The sequence below is a fragment of the Lagenorhynchus albirostris genome, chromosome 8, assembly GCF_949774975.1.
Source record: "Lagenorhynchus albirostris chromosome 8, mLagAlb1.1, whole genome shotgun sequence".
In the NCBI taxonomy this organism is placed as follows: domain Eukaryota; kingdom Metazoa; phylum Chordata; class Mammalia; order Artiodactyla; family Delphinidae; genus Lagenorhynchus; species Lagenorhynchus albirostris.
Genome location: NC_083102.1, coordinates 19,124,596 through 19,146,537, shown reverse-complemented (window position 1 = coordinate 19,146,537; position 21,942 = coordinate 19,124,596). Strand labels below are relative to the sequence as shown.

The following is a 21,942-nucleotide window of genomic DNA, read 5'->3' as shown; positions in this document are numbered from 1 at the left end:
CATGGATTCTGGTTCAGTTGGCAGTGACTGACAGTGCTTAAGACAGGGAATAATGGTATCTTGAGTGATGCATGTCATCCCTATTTTATTATAATTTTTGAGCACCGAAAGAACCCACCGCCATCATTTGCTTTTCTCACAGGGTTTGCCATGTTCATATTAAGTTATGGGTTCATATTAAGTTATTAGCCCAAAATTCATGCTTCAGTATTTTCAAGAATTACAGAGGACAACATTATTAGAGACAAGAGTATGGTATAATTGCAATTTGCTAAGAGAATGAAACTTAAATGTTCTTACAAAAAATATGAAGCTATGGCTGTGTTACTTTGGATGGGGAGGAATCCTTTCACAGTGGGTATGTGTATCAAACTATCACAATGTAAACTTAAAATATCTTACAGTTTTGTTAATTATACCTCAATAAATCTGAAAAGAAAAATACAAACAAGGTTTTATGTTAAAAGAAAAAAATTAACTAAATTTACACGCTAGAACTGCTTATTTTATTGTGAGACCTTTGAGACTTTTCAAAACATTTTTTTGTGATGATAGTATCACTGTATTTTGTCTATTTTTTTAATTTTTATTTTATAGTGGAGTATAGTTGGTTGACAATGTTGTGTTAGTTTCCAGTGTACAGGAAAGTGATTCAGTTATACATACACATGTATCTATTTTTTTTCAAATTCCATTCCCATTTAGGTTATTACAGACTGCTGAGCAGAGTTTCCTGTGCTCTCCTTGTTGGTTATCTGTTTTAAATATAGCAGTGTGTACATGTCAGTGCCAAACTTCCAATCATTTTTCCTCATCTTTCCTTTTTCCTTTGTTACTAAAGTAAAAAACCGTAAAACGCTGTATGGGTCTCAAAAGAATAGACATGTAGAACTGACCTGTAGTAACAGTAGAAGCAGAAGCAAAGAAGGGCTATTCAAATTTTTTACTTAAAAGGGGAAACAGAAAAAAAATCAGCTTATATCAGTGTTTTAGGTATTAATACAGGCAGATTATCCGAGTTCCCTCCCTGAAGGTCCCAACCCTTGTTCTTCTACCTTCATGTTCCTGGACCTCCAAGGAGTCCTCACCAGTAGAGTGGGTTTAGAGGGCCCCTTATATCCTCTACTGGCAAGTCTGGAGAAAGGGGGGAAAGTAGAGTTCTGCTTCTTGCTGCTGGGACTGTATTAGAAAGTGTTATTTTTGGCCTCAGTTGGACCATTAAATGTGTTTCCTCCAGAATCATTGTCTACACGAGCGTTTTATCCGTAGAATGTTGTTTTTCTTAAGCTTCACCTACATTTTTGGTCAAAGAGGCTTTGTGTGCCTTGACTTGGATAACCAACCGTGGTATTTAGTGTTGATTACATGGAAAGTGCATATTACATGTCAGACCACTGTAAAATCAGGGCTTAACTGCTCCCTATTTTAGAAATTTCCTCTGTCACCCATCATCTACATCATTTGATTCAACCTATGAATTTCTTGGGACCATAAAATGATATTAAGCACATTGTAGTATATACAGTTGGGAACAAATTGTTTGAATACTGAACCTACCATGTGTGGGACCTTGAGCAAAACACATCCCCCTAAGCCCCTCATGAGTCTCCATTTCCTCATCTGTGTTAGGTAATAATATTACAGGGGTATTATTAGGATTAAGTGAATACAAACACCAGTTTCCTAGTCAATGTTTAATAAATATCAGTCCCCTTCCCCCCTCTTAACCTTCTTTTTACTCCCTGTGTAATACATTACACCTGTCTTAATTATACAACATTAGGCTATCCAGGAATAAAATATAATTGAGCATTGAAATATAGGCAAGCCATTTACTTATAGTGGGAATAACTAATTTGTTTCTATTTGGAAGACTGTCTGCTACAAATAACATCTTAATCAATATACTTTTTCAGCACTTTATTGAAACATGGATTCCTCAGGGAGCAAACTCTATGCAAAATACAACTGCTTGGTCCTGTGTGGTTTGTACTTAGAATTCAATTGGTCTAAAAGAGATATTCTTTTCATTTGCTGTTTGTTCATTTGCTTATTCATGTATTTTTAAATTTTTTAATTATTTTTTAAACATCTTTATTGGAGTACAATTGCTTTACAATGGTGTGTTAGTTTCTGCTTTATAACAAAGTGAATCAGCTGTACATACACATATATCCCCGTATCTCCTCCCTCTTGCGTCTCCCTCCCACCCTCCCTATCCCACCCCTCTAGGTGGTCACAAAGCACCGAGCTGATCTCCCTGTGCTATGCGGCTGCTTCCCACTAGCTATCTATTTTACATTTGGTAGTATATATAAGTCCATGCCACTCTCTCACTTTGTCCCAGCTTCATGTATTTTTTTAAGAAGTATAGTTGATTTACAATATTGTGTTAGTTGCAGGCATATAGCAAAGTGATTCAGTTACATACATATGTATTCAGATTATTTTCCATTATAGGTTATTATAATATATTGAATATAGTTCCCTGTGCTATCCATGCTTATTCATATATTTATTTAATAAACATTTGCCAAGTGCTTATGATGTGCCAGAAATTATTCTAGGCACAAGAGTTACATCTATGAATAACAGTATGTGAAAAGTATTGTTGATAATAATTATACACTAGGTAAGAGTTGAGTCCAAAAGATGATCCTTTCCTCAAAGGGGCTTGTTGCCTGGATTTTCTTCCCAGATCCAATAGCCGTAGAATATCATCACCAATCCTGATTTGCTTGACTTGTCTGTAATAGTAAGTCATTGGAGGGTAAGAATAAGTATTTTGTCTTCTTCTTCTTCTTTTTTTAAAATTTATTTATTTTTATTTATTTACTTTTAGTTGCATTGGGTCTTTGTTGCTGCGCACGGGCTTTCTCTAGTTGCAGCGAGCAGGGACTACTCTTCGTTGCGGTGCGTGGGCTGTTCATGTGGTGGCTTCTCTTGTTACGGAGCACAGGCTCTAGGTGCGTGGGCTTCAGTAGTTGTGGCACGCGGGCTCAGTAGTTGTGGCTCACGGGCTCTGGAGCGCAGGCTCAGTAGTTGTGGTGCATGGGCTTAGTTGCTCCATGTCATGCGGGATCTTCCTGGACCAGGGATCAAACCAGTGTCCCCTGCATTGGCAGGCAGATTCTTAACCACTGAGCCACCAGGGAAGTCCTGTTTTCTTCTTAATCTAGCACCAAGCACCAAGCTCATGTACAGACCCTTGTTACAAGTTTGGTGCTGCTGGTAGCAGCAGCAACAGCACTAAGCCATAATGATAATTTGTGCTTTAAGAACAGGCATTTGCTAAAGAACTTAATCTAAATGAACACCTCTGGCATGGTGACAGCTGTGAATTTAGGGAACTCAGGCCATTCAGCTGGCTCCTAGAGCCAATTAACAACCCTCTTTATTGATGCAATCAGGAATTGCATATTTATGGTACTGTATGCATTTTCTTTTTCTAAATTTATTTACTTATTTATTTATGGCTGCGTTGGGTCTTTGTTGCTGTGTGCCGGCTTTCTCTAGTTGTGGTGAGCGGGGGCTACTCTTCATTGCAGTGTGCAGGCTTCTCATTGCGGTGGCTTCTCTTGTTGCGGAGCACAGGCTCTAGGTGCGAGGGCTTCAGTAGTTGTGGCTCGCGGGCTTTAGAGCTCAGGCTCAGTAGTTGTGGCGCACGGGCCTAGTTGCTCAGTGGCATGTGGGGTCCTCCCGGACCAGGGCTTGAACCCGCATCCCCTGCATTGGCAGGCGGATTCTTAACCACTGTGCCACCAAGGAAGTCCTGTATGTATTTTCATAATCCTTAGAAAGTATTTGTGAAGCAGAATATTTGCTATAGAAAAGTTCACCTTCCAGCCATAAAAACGAATGAAATAATGCCATTTGCAGCAACATGGATGGACCTAGAGATTACCATACTAAGTGAATTAAGTTAAAGACAAATATCATATGATATCACTTATATGTAGAATCTAAAAAAATTATGCAAATGAACTTATTTACAAATCAGAAATAGACTCACCAACAGAGAAAACAAACTTATGGTTACCAAAGGGGATAGTGGGGGTGAGGGGCAAGGGGATAAATTAGGAGTTTGGGATTAACAGATGCACATTACTATGTATAAAATAGGTAAACAGCAAGGACGTACTGTATAGCACAAGGGACTATACTCAGCTTGTAATAACCTATAATAGAAAAGAATCTGAAAAAGAATATATATATATAACTGAATCACTTTGTACACTTCAAACTAACACAACATTGTAAATTATTTATACTTTAATCAAAAAAAAAGTTCACCTTCACTGTGGTTCTTTTTTATGTGGAAAACCATAATTCAAAGAGTCACGTACCGCAGTGTTCATTGCAGCACTATTTACAATAGCCAGGACATGGAAGCCACCTAAGTGTCTGTCGACAGGTGAATGGATAAAGAAGATGTGGCACATATATTCAATGGAGTATTACTCGGCCATAAAAAGAAACGAAATTGGACTTCCCTGGTGGCACAGTGGTTAAGAATCTGCCTGCCAATGCAGGGGACACGGGTTCAAGCCCTGGTCCTGGAAGACCTCACATGCCGTGGAACAACTAAGCCCATGTGCCACAATTACTGAGCCTGTGCTCTAGAGCCCGCAAGCCACAACTGCTGAAGCCTGTGCACCTAGAGCCCATGCTCCACAACAAGAGAAGCCACTGCAATGAGAAGCCCGCGCACCGCAACAAAGAGTAGCCCCCGCTCTCCGCAACTAGAGAAAGCCTGCGCACAGCAACAAAGACCCAACGCAACCAAAAATAAATAAAATTGATTTAAAAAAAAAAAGAAATGAAATTGAGTTATTTGTAGTGAGGTGGATGGACCTAGAGACTGTCATACAGAGTGAAGTAAGAGAAAAACAAATACCATATGCTAACAAATGTACATGGAATCTAAAAAAAAAAGGTTCTAAGGAACCTAGGGGCAGGACAGGAATAAAGACACAGATGTAGAGAATGGACTTGAGGACACGGGGAGGGGGATAGGTAAGCTGGGACGAAGTGAGAGAGTGGCATGAACATATATATACACTACCAAATGTAAAATAGGTAGCTAGTGGGAAGCAGCCACATAGCACAGGGAGATCAGCTCCGTGCTTTGTGCCCACCTGGAGGGGTGAGATAGGGAAGGTGGGAGGGAAACGCAAGAGGGAGGGGATATGGGGATATATGTATATGTATAGCTGATTCACTTTGTTATACAGCAGAAACTAGCATACCATTGTAAAGCAATTATACTCCAATAAAGACGTTAAAAAAAAAAAGTTCACCTTCACTGTGGTTCTTTTTTATGTGGAAAGGCCAACTTTACATCCAGAACACATTAAAAATGTCAGATGAGGCATACTGGTTTCTGTGGTTCAACAAAAGTGGCCATCAAATTCTATACTATTTTCATCTAAGCTCTTGGCACAGAGCATGCGTAATTTTAACATTTATACATTTAATATTGATTATTTTTAACTGAAAAATTAAGAGAAAGACTAATTTCCTGTTGTCAGGCTCTAAGTATTCTCAGCAATTTTTTAAAATTTCACTGCAATTCTATTGACCCTAAAATAAGACAAAAGTGTTTTAATTGGTCTCACTAATGATATTGACTAGTATGATGTTGCCTAAAGTAGCAAGTATAACATTTTTTGAATTTGAACCTTTCGTTTTTTCAGTTGATGTTCCAATGATATATGTGTGTGTGTGTGTGTGAGAGAGAGAGAGACAGAGAGACAGAGAGACAGAGAGAGAGAGAGAGAGAGAGAGAGAGAGAGAGAGAGAGAGAGAGAGGAGTGTGATCATTTAGATCCTTAACTGCTTGGTAATTCTAAAGGGAAAAAGTAGACAGTCATTTATTTGAGATGTACCATGTGTCAAATTCTGTACTGAATGCCCTGGAGTACGTTATCTTACCTAAACATCACCACAAGTCTCTGAAAGAGTTTATTGCAATCTGTGTTTTATAAATGGGAAAGTTGAGACTCAGAGAATTTAAATATTTTTATCATACTTATACTACTAATAAATAGAGATCCGGGGTCTGACACAAATCTTTTTCATTCTTCCCACTGTACGGTATGTAGTCCTCTCAGGGAGAACATTCCTTTCCATTTCTTTCTGAGACTTTGGGTTTTTTTGTGTGTTTTATTAACATGACTATGTTAATTATAAACTACATCAAATTCTAGCTGGGAAGAATCAAGGAATATATAAGTTTAGGAGCTAATGACTTATAAGTAAATAAATTCTGAAAGAAGGGTCAGGCTGTGCGCACTAAGATGCTGTCATCCCCACAGTCACTGGGTGGCCCTGGTGCCTTTTGCCAGTCACCTGAGGGAGCCCGTCAGCCATTGTGCTCCTTGTTAGGACCAGGAAATATGACTGGAGCATTTTGTCCCCTCCTTTCTGAACAATATATATTCTACTTGTAATATGGCTGTCAGTTCCCCTTTCTTTCCAGCCATCCATCATCCTTCAGCATTTTCTCTGGTGCGTGTCACCTGGCCTGGAACAGCAGGGATTACTGTGAGCATGATGAATGAAGGGGAGGGAGCTGCACCGGCCCATTCCCTGATCTTCTCAGGACTGAGCAACATGTTCCCTAAGAACATTCATGACGGCAGCTCCCAGATTACTTGATTAACGGAAGGCCTGTGAGGAGGGGCGAGTTTTGTTTCTCATGGAGAATATTGAAAAGCTAGAATAAACCTCAGAGGATGGAGACTCGCAGACCGTACAATCTTTGGCCATGACCTTTACTTGTGGTCCTGACAGCTTTATTTTCAAGCACTGTTTTCACTGGGTTGGTGCTGTTTATTAGTAATTTAGTTATAGCTAGATTTGGACTTAGTCTGTGAAGAGGAAATCGCATCAAATGCAGTGTTGATGGCGCTTGGTAATGGGCTTGGAAAAGCATACAAGGTTCCTGTAGATGGAATTTTGGTTGTAGGTTGAGGTAGGAAGGGGAATTTTTCTTTTCTTTTCTTTTTTTTTTTTTTTAATAAGTCTGCCCAATCTTTACTTTTTTTTGCGGTACACAGACCTCTCACCTTCGTGGCCTCTCCCGTTGCGGAGCACAGGCTCCGGACGCGCAGGCTTAGCGGCCGTGGCTCACGGGCCCAGCCGCTCAGCGGCATGTGGAATCTTCCCGGACCGGGGCACGAACCCGCGTCCCCTGCATCGGCAGGCGGACTCCCAACCACTGCGCCACCAGGGAAGCCCCAATCTTTACTTTTTAATTAGTTTAACCGTACTGTGTGACTCGGTAATAGCCTGTATGTAGCTAACACAGATTTAGAACAAATGAAACTATTAGTTTCTAGCTTGATGCGTTGTCATCATGCCTTTATTTTCACAGCCAAATCTTCCTCCCACTGACATTTCTAGTGGCTGTTGTGCCTTCTTTTTGGTATTTTGCATCTTTATTTTTTGTTATCTGTGTTCCCCATGTGATTGTCATCAACAAAAGTTGACGAAGCACATCTACTAGCTGTAAGCCTTTAGGGATACAGAGAGCATTGCTGACATTTGTTAGGTTCTTGGCAGTTCACCAAGGACTTGCACATGTAGTTTCTCATCTAATTCTAATAACATTCTACTGAGTTAGGTCATCGTTTCTTCCTTCCTTCATTCACCAAATATATATATTTTTATAAGTACTTTCTGGGATGTTACATTCCAAGTGGGGAGAAGGTTACATAAGAACTAGAAAACAAGTGACAGTAACAGAAAAGACCTATGTGAAGGTTATATGGTTTATTTTATGAAGTCACTGTTAATGGAGTTTTGGACATTGGGAGAGGGGCACTTGACAGTTTAGGTGTAGACCTGGGCCCTAAAGGAATGGTAGGAGCGGAGAGGTCTCCCCGGATAGAGTCCAGTGTGGACCAAGGCATTGAGGTGGTCATGCATACAGTGTGTTCAGTGTGCATGAAGATGCGAGTTTGGAGCTGGGGTAGTCAGGCCTGTATTTAATTATTGAGTATCTAAAATCAGAAAACTTCAGCATTTTTAGAAGCCATTAGAGACCATGCAGTCCAGCTCATCTGCCCTTTAAAGATGTGCTCATACTGAGTAGATGAAGTGCATTATTTCTTGTGTGTAGATTTATGTATTTTGTAGGAAGTCATTTATGTTGTTCCTGGAGTGCAGAATATAACCTGATTTCTTGGACACATGTGCACGTTTCCTTGGTGATTCAATTCTGACTCGATTTTACGATCTTAGGAAGAGAAGTGTTAGTAAAGAAGTTATTTTTATTCTTTATTTTTTGTTTGTAACCATACCATGTGACCTTTTGAGGAAGATTTTTATTAAAGGAGTAGTGCCTGTTGTAGTGTTGATGCTCTCCTTTCGCTTTCCTTTTAACTGAGCAAAAATCACTGACTTAGCAGAACGCTGATATCTCCAATGCAAATATAATAATACAAGAGGATTTTTTTCCAAATGAGAACAAACAGCTCATGATTTTGAATCTAGAGCTGTACATGCCATTACAGTTTCTGTTTTTCTTAAGAAAAGCCATCCTTTGATTAGTTGGTGGAAACGACTGAGCCAAGTGGGATTTGTCTAGACTCTGATGCCTCTGAGAAGTCTTGATGATCCAGGCTATGGATTTCTAAAGCTTCACATGTTTTTATCAGTCAATTTCCAAGACACCTCAGAGACCATTAAGGCAGATAATATATCAGGTGAGATTTATGTTTGGTGTCATGCAGAGAACTATAATTAAAAAGAAGCTTTAATTTAGCAAAAATAAATGCAGTATTGTAAGTGTAGATTGTTAGGGTTTTGAGAAAGTCTATTAAATAGCATCTACCTTTCCTGTCCGAGTTCTGACACTATTATGAAATAATATAAGTAAGTAAATGGAAGATGAAATACCACTTTTATGTTGATATAATCTAGACTGAAGGATGTAGCCTAGTTAAGAGAGCCAGATGAGTTTGCTGACTGAAAATCAAAATTAGACAAATGTACTTACTTACAGAAGGTACTGGACCACTTTATCCTTCTCTGACAAGGTAGGACCTTCATTGCTAAACTTGGTGAGACAATGCTGACTTTGTACAGGCATTCTGGTTTCTAAAGTGGAATAAGGGGGTTGCTGAGCTCTGCATGCCCCACTTTTTCTTCTCAATTTTACCAAAGGAGTTAGTTCACTTCCCTTGAGTGGGTAAGAGATGGACAGAGGCCAGGGATTACTTTAATTGAGCTTCATCCTAATGCATAGAAACATGAAGGCGGGGGGCGGGGGAGAATTTCTCCCAACACCCCAGGATGTACATTTGTCACGTTCTAAACTCTGAAATTAGGATATATCTTAAATCAGTGACATCTTAATGGCTATCGACCGGAAGATAGTCATAATGAGTTGTTTTTGCCTCAGTACGTGTGAGCTGAGTGGTTATTCTTCACATCATGACCCTTCAGTATTTCAATTAGTGAACCTCTTAAGGACCATTTGACGAAAGAGTATTAATCTTGGTTGTTGTAAGAACACCTTCTCTTTAAACCTTCTAATAGTATCAAGAACATGTCAACATTAAACCTTGCAGAATTGGTATCAGCAGCTTGGAGTAAAATACTGGATGTACTCCTTCAAGAAATCCACTTAGTGAAATTGTTTAGAAAACAAAGATAGTGACAACTCTGAGCTATTCAGAAGAGCTGCACTCTGAATATTAACTAGTTTTAAGAACACCTTAACCAACTCACTTTTCTTAGGTTTCCTTATTATATGTGTATGAGAGATTTTGGCTAAATACCTCTTTATCTTAAAAACCTTAATAAATCCTTAAATTTACTTATTTATGAATTATTTAACCTAGTTCTGTATATTTAAGCTGTAAAGAACTTTTCAATAAGAGAAAAAAAAAGATTCCAAATAATAAGGAAGCATTGCATACTTTAGTTAGCAGGATTTTTTTTTCTTAGTGTTTCTTACAACGATAGTGTATCTTACAATTAGTGAGGTCTTAGATTTGATGAAATATGCTTGGTTAGGTGCATGTGGGCCTCTGCTGCAACCTTTCGAGCCCTAGACAAGCCTGAACGGCACTTCTTACCCTGAAGTTTTTTTTTTTGTGTGTTACGCGGGCCTCTCACTGCTGTGGCCTCTCCCGTTGCGGAGCACAGGCTCCGGACGCGCAGGCTCAGCGGCCATGGCTCACAGGCCCAGCCGCTCCGCGGCACATGGGATCTTCCCGGACCGGGGCACAAACCCGCGTTCCCTGCATGGGCAGGCGGACTCTCAACCACTGCGCCACCAGGGAAGCCCTCCCCTGAAGTTTTCATGTGCCGTGCTGTACAAGGTTGACAGTGGTGATTAGAGATCAAAATTTTAACCCTAACTGGGTTGTACCCTTGCATTGTTTCTTTAAATATAGTTATTCTTACTGTGCTTCATGTTCTCACTCCAGAGTGAAAATGCGAATCCATTGCTTATTTAATGAGGAAGACTGAATCAAGTCATTCAAAATAAAATAATTTTGTAAATATTAAAGGCAGCTGTTTTCAAAGATGATCTTCCTTGTGATAGTGTAACATACATCTGATAGGCTTATTTCTTTGCAAAAGTTCTGATAAGCTAATCTCTCTTTTATTTTTTTTCTGAAAGGGGGTCCTGATGACAGCTTAATTGAAGGTGGAGGAACAAAATTTGTCTGCAAACCTGGAGCCAGAAATATTACTGTCATATTCCATCCATTATTAAGGTAAGTCAAATCCTATGTACTTACTGAAGATCAATATTTTCATTATTTATGCTAATGTACTGAATGCCAGTAGGTCAGTCAGCATTGAAACAAGTCATAAAAAGAACTTTTTCCATTTTATAGAACCTCACAATCAAAGTTCGTCAATAGAAAATTAATGTCAACCCTACTAAGTAGCTACTTGGTTTCAGGAGTAATTCTTCATAGATACATTTATTTGATTTTCTTTCTTAACTGCTCCCTGTCCCTGTCCTGTTCCTTGTCACTATCCCTTAACTATTTCAGGGGTTGGCAAACTATGGCCCACAGGAGAAATTTAGCCTGTCCCTTGTTTTTCTAAATAAATTTTTATTTCCAGAGTTAGGCTCATCCATTTATGTATTGCCCATAACAGTTTGGGGGCTCTAGTTGCAGAGTTGAATATTTGCAGCAGAATCCCTATGCCTCACACAGCCTAAAATATTTACTTACTGGCCCTTTAAGGAAAAAAGAGCAGCACCATGATCTGTCTGTTTTAAACTAATGACTCAGGTATCCTTTGAGAACTGGCAGGTCTCTGAACAAATAGGATTTACAAAAACTGAAAGGCATTAATATCAATCAAATATGTGGTTTTATATATTGAAGGATAAAACTTGTTAGTGATGAGAATGAAATCTATTAAAATGCTCAGTTTGTTGTGATACTGTGATTTAAGAAAATAAGAATCTGTGATACTTCCATTTAAAAACCTTCTAAGCCCTGAATACCTTTAAAAAGATACTTTTGCGGGGGGGCGCAGGGAAGGGGTGTGGTTATTCAGTGGATCTCAAGTTTCAGTTTTATAATATGAGAAAGTCCTACAGATGTTACACAATAATGTGCATATAGTTCACACTTCTGTACTGTACACCTGAAAAAGGTTAAGAAATGGTAAATTACATGTGTGTGTGTTTTTAAATTTATTCATTATGGCTGCGTTGGGTCTTTGTTGCTGCACACGGGCTTTCTCTAGTTGCGGCGAGCGGCGGCTGCTCTTAGTTGCGGTGCGCGGGCTTCTCATTGTGGTGGCTTCTCTTGTTGTGGAGCACGGACTCTAGGCTCATGAGCTCAGTAGTTGTGGCTCGTGGGCTCTAGAGCGCAGGCTCAGTAGTTGTGGTGCACAGGCTCAGTTGCTCCACAGCATGTGGGATCTTCCCCGACCAGGGCTCGAACCCATGTCCCCTGCATTGGCAGGCGGATTCTTAATCACTGCACCACCAGGGAAGCCCAAATTACATGTTATGTGTTTTTGAGTACAACAAAAAAGGGTACTTTGGGGACACAGACATACAATATAATATTAATTAATTTATAATTAATTTATAATTAATCACGTAGGTAGATAGATTAATAGTAATATTTATCTACCTAGGTAGATAGATTGATAGGTAGATAGCGTGCGTGTGTGTTTTTGATTATTGGAGTTAGCATGAATGTCATAGAGTGAAGTAATTCTGTATTTCTTTTCCGAATATTTTTTATCCTTGAGAAACGCACAAAAGTTGGCCCACCCATGGCAGTTTGATGTGTGCATTGGCATTTGGCAGAATATTAGTGTGAGTGTTCACAGGTATGTGATATTTTTATACCGATACATGTTTGTTCTTAATGAGCTAAAGCTTATATAGACATTTTGAAAGATGCTGGTGATTAGACAGTCTAGCAAATAACATTGTAGGTCATACATTATTCACGCATGGGAGGAAATTTTGCTGTCTTACCGCATTTTTATGAAACACAATGGTTTTTTCCTTGTCCTCAGAATTATGAAAAATATTGCTATCTTTTCAGACTGTTTGACCTGTGAAGGCCTGTGAAGCACTTGAGTGGCGGTATATTTAGATTTCAAACCCCACATTTGGGTCACTGCTTTGGAATTTATATAATAAATGTTAAATGCTTTTAGTCTTCAAACTAAGTAACGTTTGGAGATTATAAATTTTTTTTCTAAGCTTTCTCTTACTTTTGTATTTTCAAAATATGTTGTGTGATATATGCCCGAACACTGATTGCAACTAACTGGCAATTTTATATTAATGGAGTAAATTGGAGGGTCAGTCACGGTTCCAGCCAACATGTCAATGCACATTTCAGCAACAATGTGAAGAGAGGTAAGAGAAGCCAGTCTAGTTAGCAGAAAAGGGTAGGACGGTCCTTATGAGAAACAGGAGGAAGAACTGAAAATCTTAGTGAAAAACAGAGGATTTGATATCTAATTTCAAATATATGTGCCACTTAAAAGAAATAAAGTGGTTTTGTTTTTTGTTGTTTTCTAAATCTGGATTAGAGCTAGTTAGTTGGTTGGATGGTAGAGAGATTTGACTCTACATAATGAGAATTTTCTAATGAGTCAGGCAATTCAAAAATAGGAAAGTTTTCCTTGGAAGACAGTATCGTTCCTAGAGATACTTAATCAAAAGATGCAGTTAACAAGATGCTGAATTGTGAGGTCAACATTCTTTAAATATATGATTGGAATTCTCTATAATATACTCTGCAGCTTCAGAACTCTGGATGGAAGTGTTTCTTCCAATCCTGCTCATTTGGATTCCTTTTTTATGTTTCAGTTTAGTGCTCATGATTATCACTGACCAGGTCAAGCCCTAGTTGACCAAGGCTGTGTCATTACAGCTTTGACTTTCTTCTTTCTGACACAGAGTAAGAGAGACACTCAGACCATGACTGTACATAGAGCAATTTTTAGAGTCTCTACAATGGAGTTCCTTCTACTGTCTGTCTTTTTTTCTTCTCTGCTCCTGTTTTTGTATTTTCCTTTTTTTTCCCTTGTGCCAGTAACTGGTACATGTGATTATAAGTTAACCCTTACAGTGACTCTTAAGGCAAAAAGAAGGCATGCTTGCTTCTGCTGTAAAGCTAATATGGGACTAAAACTATATTCTCAAGTAAACCTAAAATCATCATGACTGCTGCCATGATTTTGACCTAGATTTAAGCTGATATTCTAGTTGCAGATTTTCTTCTCATTATCAATTAAATTTTCTAATGATCAATTAAAATTATTGGAAGCGTACATATGAAAGACTGTAGAGATTCTTTTCAGAGCAAAATGTTTACATCGTCGGTGTGTTGCTTTTTATGTATTCTGAACATGTATTTGTCTTGGGCTGCAGTAGCCAATATATGCTTATTCAGCGTTCAATGAAATAGGTTTCCATCCAGCTGGAGGCCCATTTACATCTGATTTTGAAACCTAAATTGATAATGTAATTTGGTGTCAAAAATAACATAGGAATACCTAGAGGAAAAACGTGGTCTCTCCCTTTAATAACTTATATTCCTTCTGGGTGTTGGCTCTACACTGTTTCTCTGTATTTTATTTTACCCTTTCCTTTGCTTCTCAGAAAACACCCCCTCCCCGCATCCATTTTGTTCTCTTATTTCTGCTTTGCATACTTTGTTATAGGGTTCTTGCTTGGTCATTATCGACTTTCTTACATTCAGTAATTGTCATTTGAACATTTAATTATTAATACCGCCTACTATTTTTTTTTAAACACGTCATACAGCAAGTGAAATATTTTCCATTTCATGGTCAAGAAACCCTTTTAATTTTCCTTTTGTAGTTCAAAACAAACAAAAAGAAACCTCAAACTAAGCACAGTATTTTTTTGAGACTTTGTTATTTAATAAGTGAGAGAGGAGTGTTCTTTGATTCAAGCAAGAGAAGCAAGAACAACCAGATTTAAAAAATCAAGGTGGAAGTACCATAAGAGAAGGTTTAATTTTTAATTACCTTAATTTAATGTTTTGGTAAGAGCATTGGTTTTGAACTTGGAAATGCTGGGTTTGCCCTTTCTATTCTTTTGGAATTGAAATAGATACTGGAGTTTTTGATGTCCTTGAGTGAGTAGTTTTCAGTACTCCTGGGAGAATTTTAATTACTTAGTGATTATTATTATTAAACTCATTGAGTATTCTTTAAAGCCTATTCCTGTAAGCTACCACCTTGTAAATAGGTAAGAAAGTATTTGACACATAGGAAGAAGAAAAAGGTGTAATGCCAGAAAGTTTCTTGGATATTGCTCCTTAGTGAAAGAATATTGAAGTATTTTACTTAATTGGTCTCTATGAATTCAAAATCTGTACATATTTTGAAAGCTAATCTTCTTTTTTTCTTTTCTTTTTCATTCTTATTGGGATATGACATATTGGGTTGGCCAAAAAGGTCGTTCAGGTTTTTCTGAACATCTTACAGAAAAACCAGAACTAACTTTTCGGCCAACCTAATACATTAATGTGTCCAAATCCTTACATATATATTTTCATATATTTGTATGCATTTTTACATATGTGTCCCAAAATGTAACCATGACCGAGGTCAATATATGAAACACTGATATAAATCATTTGTGGTGCCCCAGAAGATTTCCTCCTATTGACGGTTGATAGCCATCCCTCATAGGTAGTCATTGTTCTTATTTCTTTGGTTGTAGATAGATGGATTTTGCTTGAACTTCATCTGAATGGAATACTACAGTAAGTCCTCTTTGGTGTCTGGCTTCTTTGGTATAACATTATGTCTGTGTCAGTTACCATCTTTTTGGAAGTAGTAGCAGTAGTTGGTTTCTTTATGTCAGTCACTGTACCAGTATACCACTGAAATTTGCAGTTATAAAAACACAATATTTAATTACTGTTTTGGAGTAAATGAGAACTTTTTAGGATTTTATGGTCCGAAGACCTGCTTACAATTTAAACTCCTTCAAAACAACTTTTCAAGAAATCTTTTGCTTTCCTATCTTGCGGGACCAAGGAGCCACCCACGCAAGTAAGAGATTGTGGGGACAGCTGGGGCGTGGTCTAGCTAGGTGGGCTAGGTGGTGAGCCAGGGTGCCCAGAAGCCAGACTACTTAGGTAATGAATATATACTGTGTCCTTGGAAGTAAAGCCTGGGAAGATAAAATTAATTGACTCTGTATTTCCCAGACTTTGGGATTTATGAATCAGTCAGGGAAAAAAATAATTAGAACCAACATAATTTGCCAGTTTTAATAAAGAACAAGAATTTCAACACTAAGAAAAGTAAAAAGTCATATAACCCAGAATTAAGAATTATCTTTCTAGGGCTTCCCTGGTGGCGCAGTGGTTGAGAGTCCGCCTGCCGATGCAGGGGACGCGGGTTCATGCCCCGGTCTGGGAATATCCCACATGCCGCGGAGCGGCTAGGCCCGTGAGCCATGGCCGCTCGGCCTGCGCGTCCGGGGCCTGTGCTCCGCAGCGGGAGAGGCCACAGCAGTGAGAGGCCCGCGTACCGCAAAAAAAAAAAAAAAAAAAAAAAAAAAATTATCTTTCTCACAGAAAGATAGTTGGCAACTTAAGTCAGCATTCTTAGGCAAATATTAATACGTAGGAATATCACAGCAAGCAATGAGCAGGCTAAGGCCCAGCTGAGAGGCTCTACCATAACTGTAGAGAGGAGGTAAATCATGTGGTTCTGGTCCATAACGGACAGTCAGTAAAAATGTTTTGAACAAATGAGTCATTGGCAAGTGGGTAGGCAAGTTTTAAAAGCACAAAATAAGCTTGATCGATATTAAGTATTCTTTTAGTAGGTTTTGGAGTCTTGCATTTTAATTCTTGCTTATTAAAAGATACGTGTTTTTAACCTCTTTATACTATCTTGAGCTTATTGTTAATTACCGTTATTCATTGCCTTCACTTTAGCTACTCGGTTATTAGAATATAGTATATTCTGTCCAGTCACGTTTGTCATAGCCACTTTGTTTTCTGAGTTTTAATCCATCTGCAGCCTCTCCTGTGGCCACGAGAACTCCCTGTCAGCAGAGATGCCTGCCACCCCCGGGCAGCTCTCTTGCTGTGCCCAGTGTGCTTGGGGTGCTGGCATCAGCAAAGCCATCAATATCTCGTTTGCGTATTTTATTTATTTTTTAAATGTCAGAGTGGAAATAAGGATAGCAAAGAAAATTGTATGAAAAGAGGCTACTAAATCGATTCTTTCAAGTGAAATTAGAAATGCTGAGCGGGTGTGATAGAGGTGCATCAGTGCTCAAAAATGCATCTGAGCGAATCTACACTTCTTTCTTATTTTGAAGCTTTCAAGAAAATTAAAATGAGGATTTCACTGAAGAATAAAAAGGACCCAACATCCTTCTCTGAAAGTTGGAAGCCCTATTCTTTATAAGCCTTAATTCATTACATTTTCTCTTTTACATATTTTTGATTGATGTGTTGATTTTTCAAGATGCAACTCCCGACATTCACTAGGAGTTGAATGTACTTAAGATAAACTGAAATTTCATGGAAAATTCTTCAATGTAATCATATTTTTCTGTTAATTACTTTTTATTCATTTACTCCTCTTTTTCAACAAATATTTATTGAGCGATTCACGTGTGCCAGACATGGTCCTTGCCTTTGTTCCTTATTAAAGCATTGTAGTAATTTGAGAATAGAAGAAGATCCGTGACAAAGAAGCCCATTATCCCACCAGTGCTCAATTTCCTTAATTTTTCCTATTTACTCTTAGGCATTTATTTGTTGTAGAGGTACATCTCTTTGTGTGGCCTTTCCTTTTTCAGAGGCAGTTTCTCCTCTAGCCTTAGTCCCATTTCCCTCCATGCCCTCTGGGATCTTATTCTTTTTGTTAGCTCCTATCACTTCTCTGTCTTCAGTCATTTCCTCCCTACTGGCTTCTTCCCTGGGACCCATAGATATGCTCAACCTCTCCCATTTTATAAAATCTCTTTTCTTAATCCTGCATATCACACACACCCCTGCCCCCATCCCCAGCCTATCACTTAAGTTTCCTGTTTCCTTACTACCGAGCTGTTCAGGTATATGCTGTGCTCTTCATTTCTTTCCCTCCCTGCCCATTCATTTGCACACTCTTGACCCAGACCCGTCACCGTCTCAATGCCAAATCTCAAGGGTATTTTTCAGCCTTGTCTTACCTGATTTCATTACTGTTTTACACAACTGATCCTGCTTTTGTATTTCAATCTTTTCCTTCTTTGCTTCTCTGTCACCACTGTCTCTGGCCTCTTGTTCCTCTTCAGATCATCGTTCTCAGGCTTGTTAAGTTTCCCTTCTCTCTACCTGCTCACTCAACACATGTTCTCCACAGAGCCTTCCTAGACTCTTCTTTGCTTACTCTGCCATTATCTCACCCATTCAGTATTTTTAGCTATAACTTTCAAAACGGTATCTCCAAACTGAACTGTCTCCAAAGGTCCGGGAAGCAGGTTCGGGTCTAAAACTGAACTACTAATAATTATCTGTCTAAATTTTCCATCCCCAACCTCTACTCCCCTATGCATACCTACGTCCTATGCCAAATCTTCTTCTGCTTCTAATCTTCCTTTATTGCCTGTCCTGAGAGATGGATGCCTCCAGCTCTTTTGGTGACCAAAAAAATCTTGGCATCCACTTAGAAAGCTCTTATCCTCCTTACCTGACTCATGCACTGTCATTCATTTTTTGTCACTTCTGCTTCGTAATTATGTCTCATATCCATTCTCTCCTTCCCATACCTGTTGCCATTGCTTTACTCTCTCAGCTTTCTAATTGGTTCCCATTACTCCAAACTTAAACTTCTCTAATCTGTCTTCCGTACCTCTACCAGAATGATTGTGCTGCTTCCCTCTTCTTTGTGATTTCCTGTTGTCTGCTACTGCAGTCGGAATGACTTTTTGTAGAGTATAAGTCCTTCTTGACCTTATCCGTACAGCTCTTACACTCACCTTTTATACTTTAGACCCTCACTAGACCTTTCCTTTCCCTAGGTCTGTCATGCTATTACCCACATTTATTTATTTCTATCCAAACTCTACCCACCCATGCCAACCTTCTGCTCATTTTCATTATCTGGCATACACTTTATTGTTTCAGATTCAGTCACGTCTCGTCTTCTCTATGAACTTTCACTGGTCTTACACTCACCCGCCCTTGCAAGATGTGAGTTGAGTTTCCTTTTGAATTTTTTGAGATTTCCTTTTGAATTTTTTAAGTTATCTTGCTTCAGACATATTTTCATTATAGCACTTAACACATCATCTTGGGATGGCTCAGGGCAGGACACAGTCTTATTTTGAAATTAATATACCCACACCCAGTGAAAATGTTAGAATAGAAAAATAACTGCCTTATCGTGGGAAAATGGTAACATCTACAATTACTAGTGATGTTTGGGAAGAAGGAGCAGAATAAGGATGAGAAAGGGAGTTGCATTGTATTCAAACTTAAGTTTTTTTTGGTTTTTTTTTTGCGGTATGCGGGCCTCTCACTGTTGTGGCCTCTCCCGCTGCGGAGCACAGGCTCCAGACGCACAGGCTCAGCATCCATGGCTTATGGGCCCAGCCGCTCCACAACACGTGGGATCCTCCCGGACTGGGGCACGAACCCGTGTCTCCTGCATTGGCAGGCGGACTCTCAACCACTGCGCCACCAGGGAAACCCAAGCTTAAGATCTTTGCTTGGATATCTATTTGATATCCAGAGATAAATTATAAAATTTCCAAATATGTTTTGTGGTAAAGTTATTTAAGGAGAACTTATTCTTATTTAGGTCATTGTAGAGATGAGGATGAAGCAGAGAGAAAGTCACCTCTTTTGCTATCTTTAGTGCTTTTGTTAGCTGAGAGGCTGCCTGTGTTTGATTTAAAATGATCATCTGTAAAACTCCTTAAGGTAGACCGATAATTTCCCATGACAGCACATAAAGCGCTTTCTCTCCTCCCCTCCCCAAACCCAAGCACACACACCACCGGTACTTCCCATGTGAGACATTTGCCTGTCAGAAAAGGTGCGACAACAAGTCTCTCAGGTTTGAAGTTTGCAAACATCCTTCCAACTTACTGAACATCACAAAGGCTGTCAAAATTTTTATTTCCCCATATTTTCTCTTTTCTCGAGGAGAAAAACCATTACAGATGTAAATGTTAGGAGCATTTTGTTACAGGCTTTGGAGAGTCTGCAGGAAGTTTTATTCATAGTTTGGACTGGGGAGAGGAAGGGAGCCTCTGCTGCCATTTTGAAACCTTTCTAGCAATTTAAGTGAACTGCACTGCTGGGAACTAGATATTTTTTCTTCCAAATATTAGTTATATCTCATTTACTTTTTTCTACTTTCTCTGAAAAATAGGCCTTGATATTTCTAAATTTTCAATTTATTTTTCCTTTTAGTTTCTTCTCAGTCTTTTAGACTCTCTACCAAACCCATTCTTGTATTAAACATCCACATAGGGATTTACCTGGGGGTTGGATGAAACATGTTTATATGTGCTACACTTGTTTCAGATATTATTTGGTGGATAGTGAATAACTACTGAGAAAGAAACCAGTTGTTCTTCTAAATATAATTAGCAACCCCAGCCTAGAAGAAGTTTGCATTTGGTTGTGATGAAGCCTGTGGCATGCCCTCTGCGCAGACAAGAAGGGGAAGACAGATGCATTTCTAATGCAATCAGGAAGCCCCTCTGTAATTTAAATATATTAGCATATCCTGAGAAAGGTGGTGTTTGACTGTCCCTAAGATAACTCAAAGTCTCTCCCAAACAAACAAGATTGAATTACTTGAGGGAAGGCCTTAAGGCAGCAGGCGTGGTCCTTAATGGATCAATGCTGTCTATGCTCGTTATCACCGCAAACTCCAAGAAAACTTACTGAAGTCCTAAGGAGTCAGTTTATTGATGCAGTCCTAGTGATTTTGGTAGCATTGCTCACATCCAGTTTGCCACCAAAAGTTTGATACCATGCAAACATTGCATTTCTAGAACACTAATATTGTTTCCTACTCGTACCCAGAAAGAATAATGAGTATACATCTTGGATCCTTGTATTTCAGGTTATATATAAAAGAGTAAATAATCGTTTTGAAACATTCTGAATTCTAGGAATGTTAGGGTAATGTGGGATGAAATAGATCATCTAAGCATACGTTCTGGGTATCACTTTTGCAATCTGCTTGTGTATCGTAAAGGTCTCAAGTAAATGATAATAAAAATAACTAAAATTATTGAGCCCTAGTGATATCCCCAGCTATATTTTAAATGCTTTAACCTATATATCTAATTCATTCTTCACTGCAACTCTATGTGGTAGGGATTATTATTATCCTTATTTTATAGGTAAGGAACCTGAGGCCTAGAGAGTTGATGTGTTTTAACCAAGATCACCCTATTGCAAATAGAAGGGCCAGCATTAAAGCCCAGGCAAAAGTACCCCAGAGCCCTTACCTCCTACTCTGTATTTCAAGGGTGTGCCTCTATTCAAAACCCTTAAAATAGGAGGTTTCTCAGGCTCTAGGGCTCTTCCACGGAAGTAGTTCATAACCATAATTCTCCTGCTGGCTTAGAAAAAAGGATTTTTCTGTTAAAAAAAGAATGAAGAGTAAAAGACACAATATGACTAGCTCTGGGTCCCAGAGACATTGCAGGCCAGGTCAAGAGCAGAACCTCAGAGTGCTTTGTCACGGTGGCCTAGTCTCATCACTATACCCTTCTCTTAGTTTTGCTTCTAAAAGATAAGCATCTGAAAATAGTTGGGCTGACTTAGAAGAAAACTTTATGAATTTAACTGGTTAATTAGGTGTAATTATTTGCATAACTTAAGAATTTTTATTATATAAATTTACCCAAGGTAAATTTTCAAGCGTATTTAAAATAAAATTTAATTTATGTGAAAGAAAATTTCTGTACACAGATTAGGGATGTCTCTATTGCAAGAAAGAATTAGCACTTGGGTGTTTTTAGAATAGAACATTGTGATCTCCCTATTAGCTTTGAATCTTGATATGAAGTGAAATGAAAACTTTCAAGAACCGTTGTGCTACTTACAGGAATAGCTTCTTTATGAACATTCTCTGTTGGCATTATCTTCTGGAAAGCATGCATTTCCATGTGTTTCGTGGCATTACATTATTTCTCCAGTGACTCCTGCCATTGTGAGCTCTTGTTTTTTTCAGTGAGATATGACAAGTATCATATTCTCAAATATTCTAGTCTTCATATTGCTATTACAAATTGACTTTAAACGCATATATCTCTTAATGTATATGGTACATTCCTTGTTCCTTATTTTAAAGCAGTATGATAGAGCAGGAGCCATGAGAGGAGAGGAAAGCAATTCTAACATACCCAGACCATTTGTTTGTATCATCTTGCTAACCCTAACTCTTATATGAGGAAGAGTCGGCACATCTATATTT

The 21,942-nt window shown here is 38.7% G+C and overlaps 1 protein-coding gene across 3 annotated transcripts in view; it reads left to right on the top strand.

Annotated features, from left to right (window-relative positions):
* The window catches only part of EXOC4 (exocyst complex component 4), an 815,814-nt gene that overhangs the window by 375,556 nt on the left and 418,316 nt on the right, over window positions 1-21,942 (top strand). For all 3 annotated transcript variants that reach the window (XR_009541913.1, XM_060156642.1, XM_060156644.1), the window contains exon 10: window positions 10,640-10,736. Coding sequence is in view for 2 of the 3 variants with exons in the window: in XM_060156642.1 (XP_060012625.1) it covers window positions 10,640-10,736 (97 nt within the window). In the remaining variant the exon portion in view is untranslated. The remainder of the gene's footprint in view (window positions 1-10,639; window positions 10,737-21,942) is intronic.